Here is a 12,929-nt window from a genome sequence, read left to right on the forward strand (position 1 = left end):
TTGTCACCTCCCAGGGAGTGCTGCTAGATTCCAGGTGACCAGAAGCAGTGAGGTAGCAAATGTCACACAATCATAGCACAGTCACCCACTGCAAAGATTTACAGGTGGGTAGTAGGAAGACTGAGAAAGTCTGCTCTAATTCAAACTAAGTAGATTCTGTGCCCTTGATCCTTCACCAACACCATCCAAGATACTCTGGCCCCGTTCCTGAGACTGTTGCAATTTATTTGAGTTGTGCTGAGGCCACCACTGAATACAGTGACACTAACAGAAAACTCTTGCAAAATTCCACTTGTCTGGTTGGACACCTAGAGTGGAGGTTCTTGTTTACACAGAGCACTCGTAAATAAAGCACTGTGTATTGGGGATGTCTCTGGAAACCCTAGCAGGGAAGAGGACATTATAGGCCCTGTCTTCTTGTCCTTCCTTCCTACACCATGTGGAAGGACAGACAGGCTCTGCAATGTCTGATTTCAGTTCTTCTTGCTTTCCTGGCCTCTGCTTCCTTATCACCTGGACAACCGTGAGTACCACCAAGGCTTCTTCCATGTTGTTTCTCCTCCAATCAAAACCATCCAATGCTTTTCACAGTTCCTTCTCCCAAAACCCTCCCTATATCATTTGACTTTTCAATTAACAAACAATAATTGTATGTATGTTTTCCAACTTTAGTATTACATGATTCTATGTTGTCATTTTTCCAATTCTAAAGCAATTACTAAACTGAGGTGTGATGTGATTTAGAATGGCATTCCTCTTACAACTGTACCACTAATATCTAAAATCCCAGTGGTCAGAGACATTTTTACATGTTGAAACCATTTCATCTCTTTGAAGATAAATATCTTCATTGTTGGCACTTTGGGTTGGAAATGTGTAGCCTATAGTTTAACTTTGGGACGGGTAAGGATTCAGGCACACTGCAACTCTGTAGATGTTTGTGTCTTAAAACAGCACACTTGTTAGGATCAAAGACTTTGTATTAAACTGCAAAGAAGAACTTGTTATTTGGTGCCCAAATAAGCACATTATCAGGATTATATTGTTGAGTGATTTTCTTGACATTTTTTGATCAGAAAAAATGTATTTAAAGTGATAAAAATAAAAGCAATCTTGATTTTTTTCTATTATGTGATGTAGTGGTGACAGGCTAGATTTTGGGAGAATTTTGGTACAAAAAAACTCTAATGCCAGAAAAAGGTAGAGAACAATTCCTACAGACAGCCTTTGGCACATGTTCAAGTATAGCATATGTGAATCATGCTGCTCTGAATTGCACAGTCACATTATAAGTCTTAGGTTTAAGGGTACCAAAAAATAAAAGCAGGGTACTGTTATTTTTCAAGAATTAAACATCATAATCAAGAACAATCATGATTAATTTTTATGAAAAGAATAATTTTTCCTCCCAGATTGTTATTCAAAAAAATTTTTAAGCCTTCTAGCACTGAATGCTCGCTGCTTCAGTGACCATAGTCCATGCCATGTGAAGCTGCCTTGATGGATATCACTGCTGAAGCTGAGTGATTACCATTACAAACACTGATAATTGACCACTCTGGGGTATCATGCTGTCACCTGCCATCTCAGGCTGGAGAGTCTTGGATGGTGATGATTATTGTGAAGAAACTACAGCCATGGACAATAGTATCTATCCCCAGCTGGCCTCAACTTTTCCCTTTCCAGGAAGTATATGGTGCTGGTCCCTTCCCAGCTCTACACTGAGACCCCTGAGAAAATCTGCTTTCATCTACTCGATCTGAATGAGACAGTGACTGCCAGGGCCTCCTTGCAGTCTAGCTGGGGAACCAGAAGTCTGTCCAATGAGTTTGTGGTTGACAAGGACTACTTCCACTGCGACTCCTTCACTGTGAGTACTAGATACCTGTCCCTATTTATTTTCTATATTTATATACATATGTGTGTAGATTCATATATAATATACTTACATATTTCTAAAAGAGATTAATCTAGAAACACAGGTACTACTTCATAACAATAGACACTTAGAACATTTACCCAAAAAACAAATATCATAGATTATCCCACCCCAAAACAGGAAGAGCCAATACTTGTGCATGTGCTGCTTTCCTGCTGAAGTTCCTCAAAAACCTAACCCAGAGAAAGAAGGATTTTGCCACTGTGTAGTACTTGCTGGTAGTAAGTTATAAACTTCCAATTAGCACTCCATCTAATCAGAGCCACATCTCCTATGTGTAATTGTTATCCTGAATAAGTGCTGAGTTTCTTCTTCTGTACCTATCCTCAAGATGCAGTTCCTACCACCATCAATATGTTAGTTTTCACTCTATCTTAGTTCCACAGTTATATCTAGTTTTCAATCAAGATTATATTTACTCCATAAAAATGACTGTGTCTTTGTTGCTTCCATTGACTCATATGAAATGTTGTGTTTTTCTTTTCATACTTTGTTTCTGACATACCCTCCTTACATAATACTTAAACAGAAACTGATGAAACCTGATGTCCTTCCCGTGGTGTGGAAAGACAGGAGGTAAGAAGGAAATCTAAGACCTCCAAAGGGTCACGGTGAAGGGTCTTGTGTTCCTCTCGTCCTCAGCTCCCCAGAGTCTCAGCTTCAGATGAGAAAGTGTCCCTCTCTGTCCACATCAAAGCACAGACACACGAATTCAACAAAAAGAGTACGGTGCTGGTGAAGAACAAAGAAAGTGTTGTCTTTGTTCAGACAGACAAACCCGTGTACAAACCAGGACAGTCAGGTACGAAGGTCCATCACAGGCTATGGAGTGAAGAAGCCATCCTGAACATGGCACAGAGAGGGCCTGGCTCTCTGGACCTCACTAGAAAATTCTCTCTCTCTCTCCCTTTTCCAGTCAAGTTTCGGGTTGTCTCTATGGATAAAAACCTACGCCCCCTGAATGAGTTGGTGAGTCTTTTACATGTGGGTATTGGTGGGTTTGTGAAGACATAATGTGACTGAAATATTCTCATATCTAGCCCCTTGCTAAGGTATGAGTTGGTCTTCTTCTCTACTCTGTTCTTTTGACTATTTATACCCCTTGCTCAGCTACCATTGACCATGCAATATCTTCCTTATATTTTGCACTCCATTACTGGTTAACTGTCTTTGGGTTTCTTTATACTTCATGGAGACTGTTACTGTACAGAACCTTTGGGCTTAATCACATTTTTCAATTATTTCTTTTGTAGTTTCTATTACTTCATGCCATCCTTAAGAAATCGATTTCTAGTCTAACAGGGGTATTTCTTACATATAACCTTGTATTTAAAATTTAGATCCTTCCCTAAATGGACTCTCTAAAGAATAAATTAGCATTTCAGAGTCTCTTGTCCTGTGCAATTCAGCAAGTGATGGGTGTTGTAGCTGGAGTTTTCTTGTGTCCACCCTGGTCCTGCAGCTGCTCATTCCCAAGTAAACACACAGAGACTTATATTACTTATAAACTGTATGGCTGTGGCAGGATTCTTGCTATGTAGTTCTTAAATCTTAAATTAACACATTTATACTTATCTATAAGTTGCCATGTGGCTTGTGGCTTACTGGTACTTTTACATCTTACTTCCTCTGTGTCTGGCTGGAGACTCCTGACTCTGTCTTCCTGTTCCCAGAATTCTCCTCTCTGCTTAACCTTCCTATCCTATACTTCCTGCCTGGCTACTGGCCATTCAGTGTTTTATTTATCAACCAAATCAGAGCAACACATTCACAGCAAACAGATCAATATCCACAGCAGGGTGTCTGTGCTAATCACCCTCTACTGCAAGTAAAGGCTTCTCTGGCAGGGGTTGAGAGAAGCTTTGATCTATAAGTATAAAGATACATCAATATCAGTTGGTTTAACACTATTTCCTTTAGCAGCAGAATAATAATGGGTTCTCCTCTGGTCCTATGGCATGCCTAGCCACAGATTCTTGGCCCTATAATGATGTCTAATGTGGGTTTCATCTTGCATAGTAGGACTTAAATCCAGTCAGAGAGTGGTTGTCTACTTTCATGATATTTGTGCTACTATTGCCGCAGTGGGCTTGTCTTGCCAGGCCAGTGGTTCTCACAGTTTATAGGGTTCATGGCTGGGTGAGATTGATGATCCCCGCCCTTCTGGTAGTGAACTGTCTGTCTGACCAACAGGTAGGGCAGAGGCAGGACTGGTCCAGCTGGTCTCTCCCTTGGGGCTGAGCGGGATGGTGAGTGTCAAAGGCCCAGACCCCACCCCCCACCCCCTTCACCCCACGTCCACCAGAGAGAATCACACTGGGCCAGGAGTCTTGTCAAAGCAGGAACTTGCTTTATTGCATCAGGAGTGGACTTATATAGGTTGGGGTGATGGAGGGGGGAGATAGGGTGAGGATAGCAGGCAATGAGATGATGCCATCTCAGCAGTTACTAGGCAGAGGCGATTCTAGGTCCCGTAGTCCTGAGTCACTTATATGAGGAAGTCATGTCCGAAGGCAGGTAGCCAAACTTGAGCTAGGCTCAGGAAGTTACACTGGGCCTCATGCCCAGGCCTTATGGGGCCCAACACCTCCCCCTTTTGTAAGACATGGCCCCTGTGTTAGGTCATCCCCCACTTGGAGACCTTACCCATCACTGAGTACCATGTATGGTGAATAGGAGATGGGGGGGGGGTCACCCTATGACCTGTCTCAGGTCATCTCAGCCCACCTGAGAGCTTACCCATCATTGGTCAAGTGGAGAGCAGAAGAAGGACATTCATAGGAGGATACCCAGCCATGGGAGGGACCAGACTCCTGAGTGGCTAATCTTTGGTTGCATACCTTGACCTGATTTATCTTAATTGCCTCCAATCTCTGGTGGATAAATAGTGTGAACTTATTGAACACTCAAGGCCCAATGGTGAGAAGGAGAATAAGGAGAAGAAAGGGCCAAGGAGGGGAAGTAGGTAGGGTAAGAATCCATGAGGCCTGTCCACAGAGGATTGTCTTGAAACTCCCGCCCTCTCTAGGTCTTCCTGCAGCCTCTTTAACTTATCCTGGACAATCCCTGACTTGCAAGCATAGAACCAGCACTTTTCCTGTAAAAACAAACAAAGACCCCCCCCCCCCTTTCTGCAGTTAGAAGATCTAACCCCCTCCTATTTCGGAGGACTACCTCAGCCAGAGAGTCTGACCCTGCAAGTCAAGAATGGTGCTGGAGATGGCCTTTACATCATCAATTAATTGGATGGATAATTTTTTGAAAAGATGTAATGACAGGACTATCCCCACAGCTCCTGTGGCCATGCCTGTGTTACTCCCAGGTCAACAAGGAGAGGTATCATTTGAATGGCCCTCTTGGACCTTCCTCCTATGTAGTCAAAAGAAGTACTGGAAGAGCCTCATCACCGGGGCAATATCCACATCTGGTATGAGTATGGCAGGGCTACAAAGGCCTGTCCATGCCCCAGGGAGAAAGCTAAAAGCCATTCCTCCTCTGCACACAAAAACCATTCCCATGTGGGGGACGCATCCTTAAGGATACAGATTTCAGATACACTAACCCCAGTAACTGGTGTGTGCCTCAGTGGCAAAGATAAAGACAGCACCAGAATGCCAAATTTCTGTTCACAAACCCCCAAAATAGCTGGAGGGTGACAAGAAAGAAAGCAAGGAAGTGGAGCAGGAAAGGGGAACTGAGTGATTAATAACTGCCTAATGAGTTCCAAGTCCTGTAACTTAAAAACCATTATATTTATGCCATGTGCACGTGCACATGAATGCACACATGTGGGGGAAAGAGAACAATGTTCACATGTCTGTCTCCTCCAACACCAGTCCAGGAGATCAAGGTCAGGTCATGAGGTCAACAGCAGGTGCCTTTACCCATTGAGCAATCTCATAGACCCTAATGTCACGTCAATTTATGCAAGACCAGTAATAGAATCCAGGCCTATCAATGGTTAGTATATTTAGTTTCCTTCCAATTTTTCATTATGATTTTCCTATGTGTGTGATAAGGACACATAGATAAGAGAGCCTTGCTGTTATTAAATGTTATGATACAATATACGTTAAATGTATGCTGTATCATAGATCCCACGTAAAAAGCCAGGCATGACTGGCAGCTTCTACAACCCCACTGCTGTGGAGGCCAGAGGCAGGAGAATTGCTGGAACTTTCAGCCTGCCAGTTTAGTTCCAAGTTCATGAGAGACAGTCTCAAGTCTATAAGACAGAGAGTGAGAGCAGGGCACACACACGCTCCTCTGGTCTCTGCTGGGTGCATGAGTACATGCACCTGCACACACGTGTGCATTACACCACACTCACATACCAAAAATGAGCTATTTGCAAGACGTTCAGGTACTCTTGCACCAATGGGCACATCTTGTGTGGCAGGTTGGTATTAGACATCCTAGGGTTCTCAGCTGGATGAGACCGTTGACATCTCCTCTCCTGCAGCAATCTGCACAGCACCTTGTGGCATTGTGAAAGCTGATCAGCAGTGGGGATGTTAGCAGAGCATCAGCTGGATTTCTCTACACCCTTCCACCAAGGTGTGTGGTGTCTTCCACAATAGAATATTATCAACTAGTTATTGTGGGCAATCAAGGAGAGCGTCAAGATTCTGTATTGCTTTGGGGGGGGGGTCTCTAGGGCCACCCTGGCCAGCAACTCATAAGGCGCTATCTCATGCCTGGAACTGGGACATTTGTTTAGTGACCCTTGGCCTTCAGGAGCAGCATTATCTAGACTTGCAGTACATCTTCCTCTGACTCTCCTTTTAACTTATGCTTCTTAATAGCTTAGAAAGCAATAAGTTCCCACATGGTTTTTTCATGGGTCCTTAGTGTGGGTTAATCCTCCCATCATCCCCTCTCGTCTCTCCCGTCCCACACCCCCATCCTCCCATCTTGTCTCTCCCATCCCACAACCCCATCCCTGCTTAAATGTTCTGCCCCCAAAAGTGCACCTGTGCTTTGACATCCCCTATCATGCTGTGTCCCCTGCCTTGAGGGATTCCTAACCAATGGTCCTCTTCTAGGTACCTTGAGTCCACAAGTACTCCGGGTTTGGAGTGAGGAGCCACATATGAGAAAGAACATACAGCAGTTTTCTTTTTTTTTTAATTAAGAAAATTTTTTCATTCATTCTACACACCAATCAAAGATCCCCCTCTTTTCTCCTCCCACCCTCCCAGCCTCCCCCTTCCAACCTACCACACACTTCCCCCCACAAGAAGGCAAGGCCTGCCATGGGGAGGCACATCCCGTAGAGGCAAGTCCAAGCCCTTCCCCCTGCCTCAAGCCTGCATGAGGTGTCCCATCATAGGTATTGGGCTCCAAAAAGATGGATGGATTCTGATCCTACCACCAGGGGGCCCCCCAAGCAGATCCAACTACACAATTGTCTCACCATACAGAGGGTTTAGTCCAGGCCCATGCAGGCTCTAGAGCTGTTGATCCACTTTCATGAGTTCCCACTAGTTTGGTTTGGTCATCTTTGCAGGTTTCCCCATCATGATCCTGATACACTTGCTCATAGAATCCCTCTTCTCTGTCTTTTACTGGACTCCTGGAGCACTGCCTGGTGTTTGGCTATGGATGTGGAAAAAAGCTCTATGATGACAGTTAGGGTATTCACCAATCTGATGACTGGGGTAAGCCAGTTCAGTTCAGGCACCCTCTCCACTGTTTCTAGTAGTCCAAGCTGGGGTCATCCTTGGAGATTCCTGGCAACTTCCCTAGCACCAGGTTTCGCTCTCTATCCCCGTGATGTCTCCCTCTATTATGGTATCACTTTGGTTGCTTTCCCACTCCATCCCTGTTCCAGCTTGACCATCCCATTCCCTTATATTCTCATCCCTTATCCCCTACCCTCCATTGCCCACCTCTCAAATTGAAAAAAAAAAAAGAAGTCAAACTTTCACTATTTGCAGATGATATGATAGTATACATAAGTGACCCCAAAAAAATCAACCAGGAAACTCCTACAGCTGATAAACTCCTTCAGTAATGTGGCAGGTACAAGATTAACTCAAAAAATTCTGTAGCCCTCCTATATACAAATGATAATAGGGCTGAGAAAGAAATCAGAGAAACATCACCCTTTCCAATAGCCACAAATAATATAAACTACCTTGGGGTAACTCTAACTAAGCAAGTGAAAGACCTGTATGAAAAGGACTTTAAGTCTCTGAAGAAAGAAATTGAAGAAGATATCAGAAAATGGAAAGCTCTTCCATGCTCATGGATAGTAGGACTGACATAGTAAAAATGGCAATCTTACCAAAAGCAATCTACAGATTCAACGCAATCCCCATCAAAATCCCAACGCAATTCTTCACAGACCTGAAAAGAACAATACTCAACTTCGTTTGGAAAAACAGAAAACCCAGGATAGCTAAAACAATCCTGTACAACAAAGTCACCTCTGGAGGCATAACCATCCCTGACATCAAGCTCTACTATAGAGCCATAGTAATAAAAACAGCTTGGTATTGGCATAAAAACGGTTATCTTTCTGAACCTGGCTTACCATTATAATTACGAACTTTTAAATAATCTTAATAAATAAAAAAAAAAACAGAGAGCCAAATATAGGGGTGAAAGCCTTAGAGAGATCAAGGAAATAGGGAAAGTCACCAGCCAACCTTACCTCACCAGCTCTGCAGCTTTCAAAGAGAGCGGCTTCCTGTCTAACCAGGCTGATATGCCTTGCTGTTCTGCCATCTGATTTGCTCTCTGTCTCGTGACATAATTTCCTCTTCATGGCCAGTTCTGTCACTTCCTGTCTGTACAGGTCTCCAGAACTATGTGGTTGGACTGGAATTAAAGGCTCTGTTCCCTAGTGTGGCCTTGAACACACAGAGATCCTGCCTGCTAAGAGATAGGATTAAGGGCGTGTGCTACCACTGCCTGACTTCCTTGTTTACTTAAAATGGCTTGCTATTTCCTCTGATCTCCAGGCAAACTTTATTTATTAAAGCACAAATAAAATATCACCACAGCTTACAAATTTTGTTATTTTATTTTTTACAGATGAATAAACTTTTACTGTATACACATGTACCACAGCTTCATCATCCATTATCATGATTTATTTTTCTAGACTTTCAGAAACAAGTTCTATCTCACTAAAATTCCCTTACAACTGCCACTGCTTGGTCTCTCTTCAACTGCTAGAAATGGTTATGTTTTCCTCAAGCTGATGCTCACCTGAAGGAAATTCACCTCTTCAGTTATGACAGAACCTTAAGTGACCTTGTCACTGTCTGTCTTTATTGTATTATTCATCTGCTCGATCAGAAACACTTTGCCTGTAAAACCTCTGAACATGCAGCCCTCGCCTTAGTCAGCAGCAATTCTCCATTGAAGCAAGAGCAGCTACTGAGCCCTTTCTTTCTTCGTATTTCTGGGCAATGGTTAGACTGTGGTTTGCTCTGTTGAACTACGTCCAGGAGGTGTGTATTGAGTTCATGTGCTAATGCCTTTGTGTCTCATTAGATGAGGAGGGGAAGCCAGGGCCCTGGGTAGAGTGGCATATATAGCTTGCCCAGGACATCCCCCCAAGTTAAACATTTTGGCTAGATATAATATATAAAACTAGTAACCTATTTTAAACTAAAAAAATCTCCTGATTGGAACAATAAAATCTGTAAACTCCATACTGTAAAGGCTCAGGATGGGTCTCCATAAAACTATTTTCATTGTTACTTCATAACTATAATTTTGTTATTGTTATGAATCATCATGTAAATACTTTTGGAGATAGAGGTTTCCCAAAGTGATAATGACCTATAGGTTGAGAACCGCTGTTCTAAACTAACACTGTTTTCTCTTCTGTTTCAGTTTCCTCTGGCTTACATTGAGGTAAGAAACTTAACTGTTTCATATTCAGAGAGAAATCAAGTAACTTAATGTTGGAATGTTGAAGCAGTACTGTGGGTCAGCAGCCTTCCACCATTGTGGATAATTGCTTCATTATATTGCACTAACCTTTATTCCTCCCTACCCTGATGTTTTCATCATGAACACATGGTCTTAGATGTGTTGATGTAGTTAAAACTCTATTATTTACAAAATTCACAACCTGTCTCACAGGATCCAAAGACGAATCGAATTATGCAGTGGCGGGATATTAACACAGAGCATGGGTTTAAGCAGCTGTCCTTCAGCCTGTCATCAGAGCCTATTCAGGGCTCCTACAAGATAGTGATAGTGAAACAATCAGGAATAAAGACAGAGCACTCCTTCACCGTGGAGGAATTTGGTATGGCTTGGGAAGATTGAAAAGGGAAAGTAGATGTCATTAGGTTCTGGTTATCATGGGATAAATTGTTTTGAACATGTTGAGTTCAGTGGGTAAGGCTGGGATTCATCTGACTCTAGCTAAGGCTATCCACCTAGCAACGTGGAACTTCCAGAAAGTTCTAGGATTTTCAGAAGCAAGTTACTTGGCTTTTCTTATTTAAGTAGATACCCCTGTGATTTGCAAATCCTGATAGATCTATCACCACTCAACATTCTAACTTTACTTGGGGGGGCTAACCTTAATAATGTGAAATCACCATTAATTGGCAGAGGCTGATCATTAAGGCAATGAGAAAAGTTATTTCCCACCTGAATTTCTCCTCTCTCTCCCAATAGTGCTTCCCAGGTTTGAAGTTCAAGTAAAGGTCCCAAAGGTCATCTCTGTGCAAGATGAAAAAGTAAACGTGACTGTGTGTGGAGTGTGAGTTACCTGTGTTTAACCTTCCATCCTTCCGAATGTACATGGACACAAAAGCTACCTGGGATAACGTGTCATTGTAGAATATGTAGAAATGCTAAGGTTGTCCTTCCTCCTAGAATGATCCCCCTGTGGTGTTCATTTCTTCCTCAGTCCCCACTGCTCTGCATCCATTACTGCTTGATCATTCATTGCATATGTTGATGATGTCAATTCTGATCACACCAGTGATAAATCAATTGTATGAGGCAGTAGAGAGTTCCTGCCTTTGGAGACAGGAAGGTACCTACAAAGATCCCCTGACCCATGTGAAGAGAACACAGGCACTAAACACAGCATTCTGCTGACCTGTTATGGCTTGAGAGAAAGAACAGAGAAACAAGAGCTCCCAATCCGGTTGTTGTTCCAGCCACGGCTGCCCAAGTTTAACCTTTAAACATCTCACTTTGTGTTTGCATTTCTGTACTGGATAAATGTGGATCCTGTGTCACAGCAACTGAAGTTGCTATTGAAGTCTGGAACCCCAGTAAATCAAACTGTGCTAGAAGGAATTTGCAAATGTACTTGAATCAAACAGAAGAGACACACCTGGCTCATATCTGCTTGTCATTAAAATAAACATGCTCAAAAGAAAAATTGATAGGAAGAGGGCAAAAGTTTGAGGAGGTCTGTTAGAATGGTTCTGAGTCATTTAGCCATGGTTTCCATTCATCACAGTCCCATCATTTACTAGCTGAGGATCCTGATTGGGTCACTTAATCTTTTCAGAACTATAAAAGGGAGAAAATCATGTCTCCCAGAGGTTCTTAACAGGGCTAAATTGTTAATCTACCTAGTTAGAATGTGTCAAGTAGTAGTAATGGGCCCTATTTGCGGTCATTGTGAAAATACACAGAGCTACTGTTACAGATTGACAGTGTGGACTATGGGTGGGAAGACTGTAGGTTTCTGCTTTAGGTTGACCCTTGGTCTCTCTGACTCTGTCTTTTAACAGATATACCTATGGAAAGCCTGTACCAGGACATGTAAAGATAAGTATATGCCTTGAATATCAGCATCCTAGCAGGAAGGGAGAGGGTGCATGCAAAGAAGTCAGTTACCAGGTGAGTAAAAACTGCTCAAAGTCCCATTTTTAGTATTGAGGGCTAACTATCACAGAAATAGAGATACCAAACTGAGAGAAAATGCACACCCAGATACTGAAAAAGGATCTTCTGGGACCTTGGGATCTCGTGGTGTAGCTCTGTAGTGGAACACTAGCCAGGCATGTGTACAATCCCCAGCAACACCACCCTCTGACAAAAGTGATAGTTCTGGGACCCACTGTTATTAAAGGAATATTTCAACAACTTTATAGCTAAATCGACCACCAAGTTTATTTTTTAGTATATATTCATTGTACAAAGTAATAGGTTTATGACATTTTCATACATGAGTATTATGTATTTTGACCATGTTCCCTAGTCCCACTGCCACCTCAGCTCTCTTATGTCCCCATTCCTGTGTCCTTCTCTTCCTGTATATCCCTCACTACTTTTGTGACTTAGAGACTATTTTTTGAAATATAATTGGCACATAGAGACTGTGAGTAAATTGTACAAAACAACAGGCTTCTTTACAGTGTGTTCATACACGTGTATCTTGTACTTGATTATCTCCTTCACTACCTGCCCTGTTTTCTCCATCCGTTCTCCTGCCAGACCCTTCCTCTTCCCAAATGGAACAACATCTACATGGCAGTGTTTCTGTTTTACCCTTACACATGACAGAAACCGTGCCCTGCTGTGTGTCTGAGTCTGGTATTCTTTGTGAAAGGTGATATTCTCAATGTCCATAACATTCTCTGATCCAGTTTTGATTATCCATTCATCAGCTGATGTGAGTCACATAAATGACCAGCATGCCTATGAACACATGTCTTGGTATACTGATAGAGATTCCTTTTATATATTCCTGACAGATGATCATATAGTACTTTGACCTTGTAATCTATGAGGAGCTTCTATACCGACTTGTGCAGTGGCTGTACTAGGTTGTAGGTTCACTCACAGTGTATGAGGTGTAGAGAGCACAAGGTCCTTGTGCTCATAGATAAGCATTAGGGAAACCAGGAATGTTAAACACAAAGGGTTGTCTTCTCAGTGGAGGAGGTGTATACCTCTTTTCCACCCAAAAAGCTGGGAATGGATATAATTAACATTCTGGTTATCTGTAGAGCCAGGACACACCTGAATCTGCCAGACTACTACAATCATCCCA

At 42.6% G+C, this 12,929-nt stretch overlaps 1 protein-coding gene across 1 annotated transcript in view; it reads left to right on the forward strand.

The window, feature by feature from the left end:
• Positions 1 to 437: 437 nt before the first annotated feature.
• LOC128099741 (murinoglobulin-1-like) overlaps positions 438 to 12,929 on the forward strand; it is a 78,296-nt gene continuing 65,804 nt past the window's right edge. Inside the window, exons 1-8 of the mRNA XM_052721562.1 lie at positions 438 to 523; positions 1,687 to 1,870; positions 2,582 to 2,741; positions 2,856 to 2,908; positions 9,791 to 9,811; positions 10,043 to 10,211; positions 10,589 to 10,673; positions 11,665 to 11,773. Of these exons, the coding sequence (XP_052577522.1) occupies positions 438 to 523; positions 1,687 to 1,870; positions 2,582 to 2,741; positions 2,856 to 2,908; positions 9,791 to 9,811; positions 10,043 to 10,211; positions 10,589 to 10,673; positions 11,665 to 11,773 (867 nt within the window). The remainder of the gene's footprint in view (positions 524 to 1,686; positions 1,871 to 2,581; positions 2,742 to 2,855; positions 2,909 to 9,790; positions 9,812 to 10,042; positions 10,212 to 10,588; positions 10,674 to 11,664; positions 11,774 to 12,929) is intronic.

The sequence above is a fragment of the Peromyscus californicus genome, unplaced genomic scaffold (assembly GCF_007827085.1).
Source record: "Peromyscus californicus insignis strain IS unplaced genomic scaffold, ASM782708v3 Scaffold_6__1_contigs__length_162567912, whole genome shotgun sequence".
NCBI lineage: Eukaryota > Metazoa > Chordata > Mammalia > Rodentia > Cricetidae > Peromyscus > Peromyscus californicus.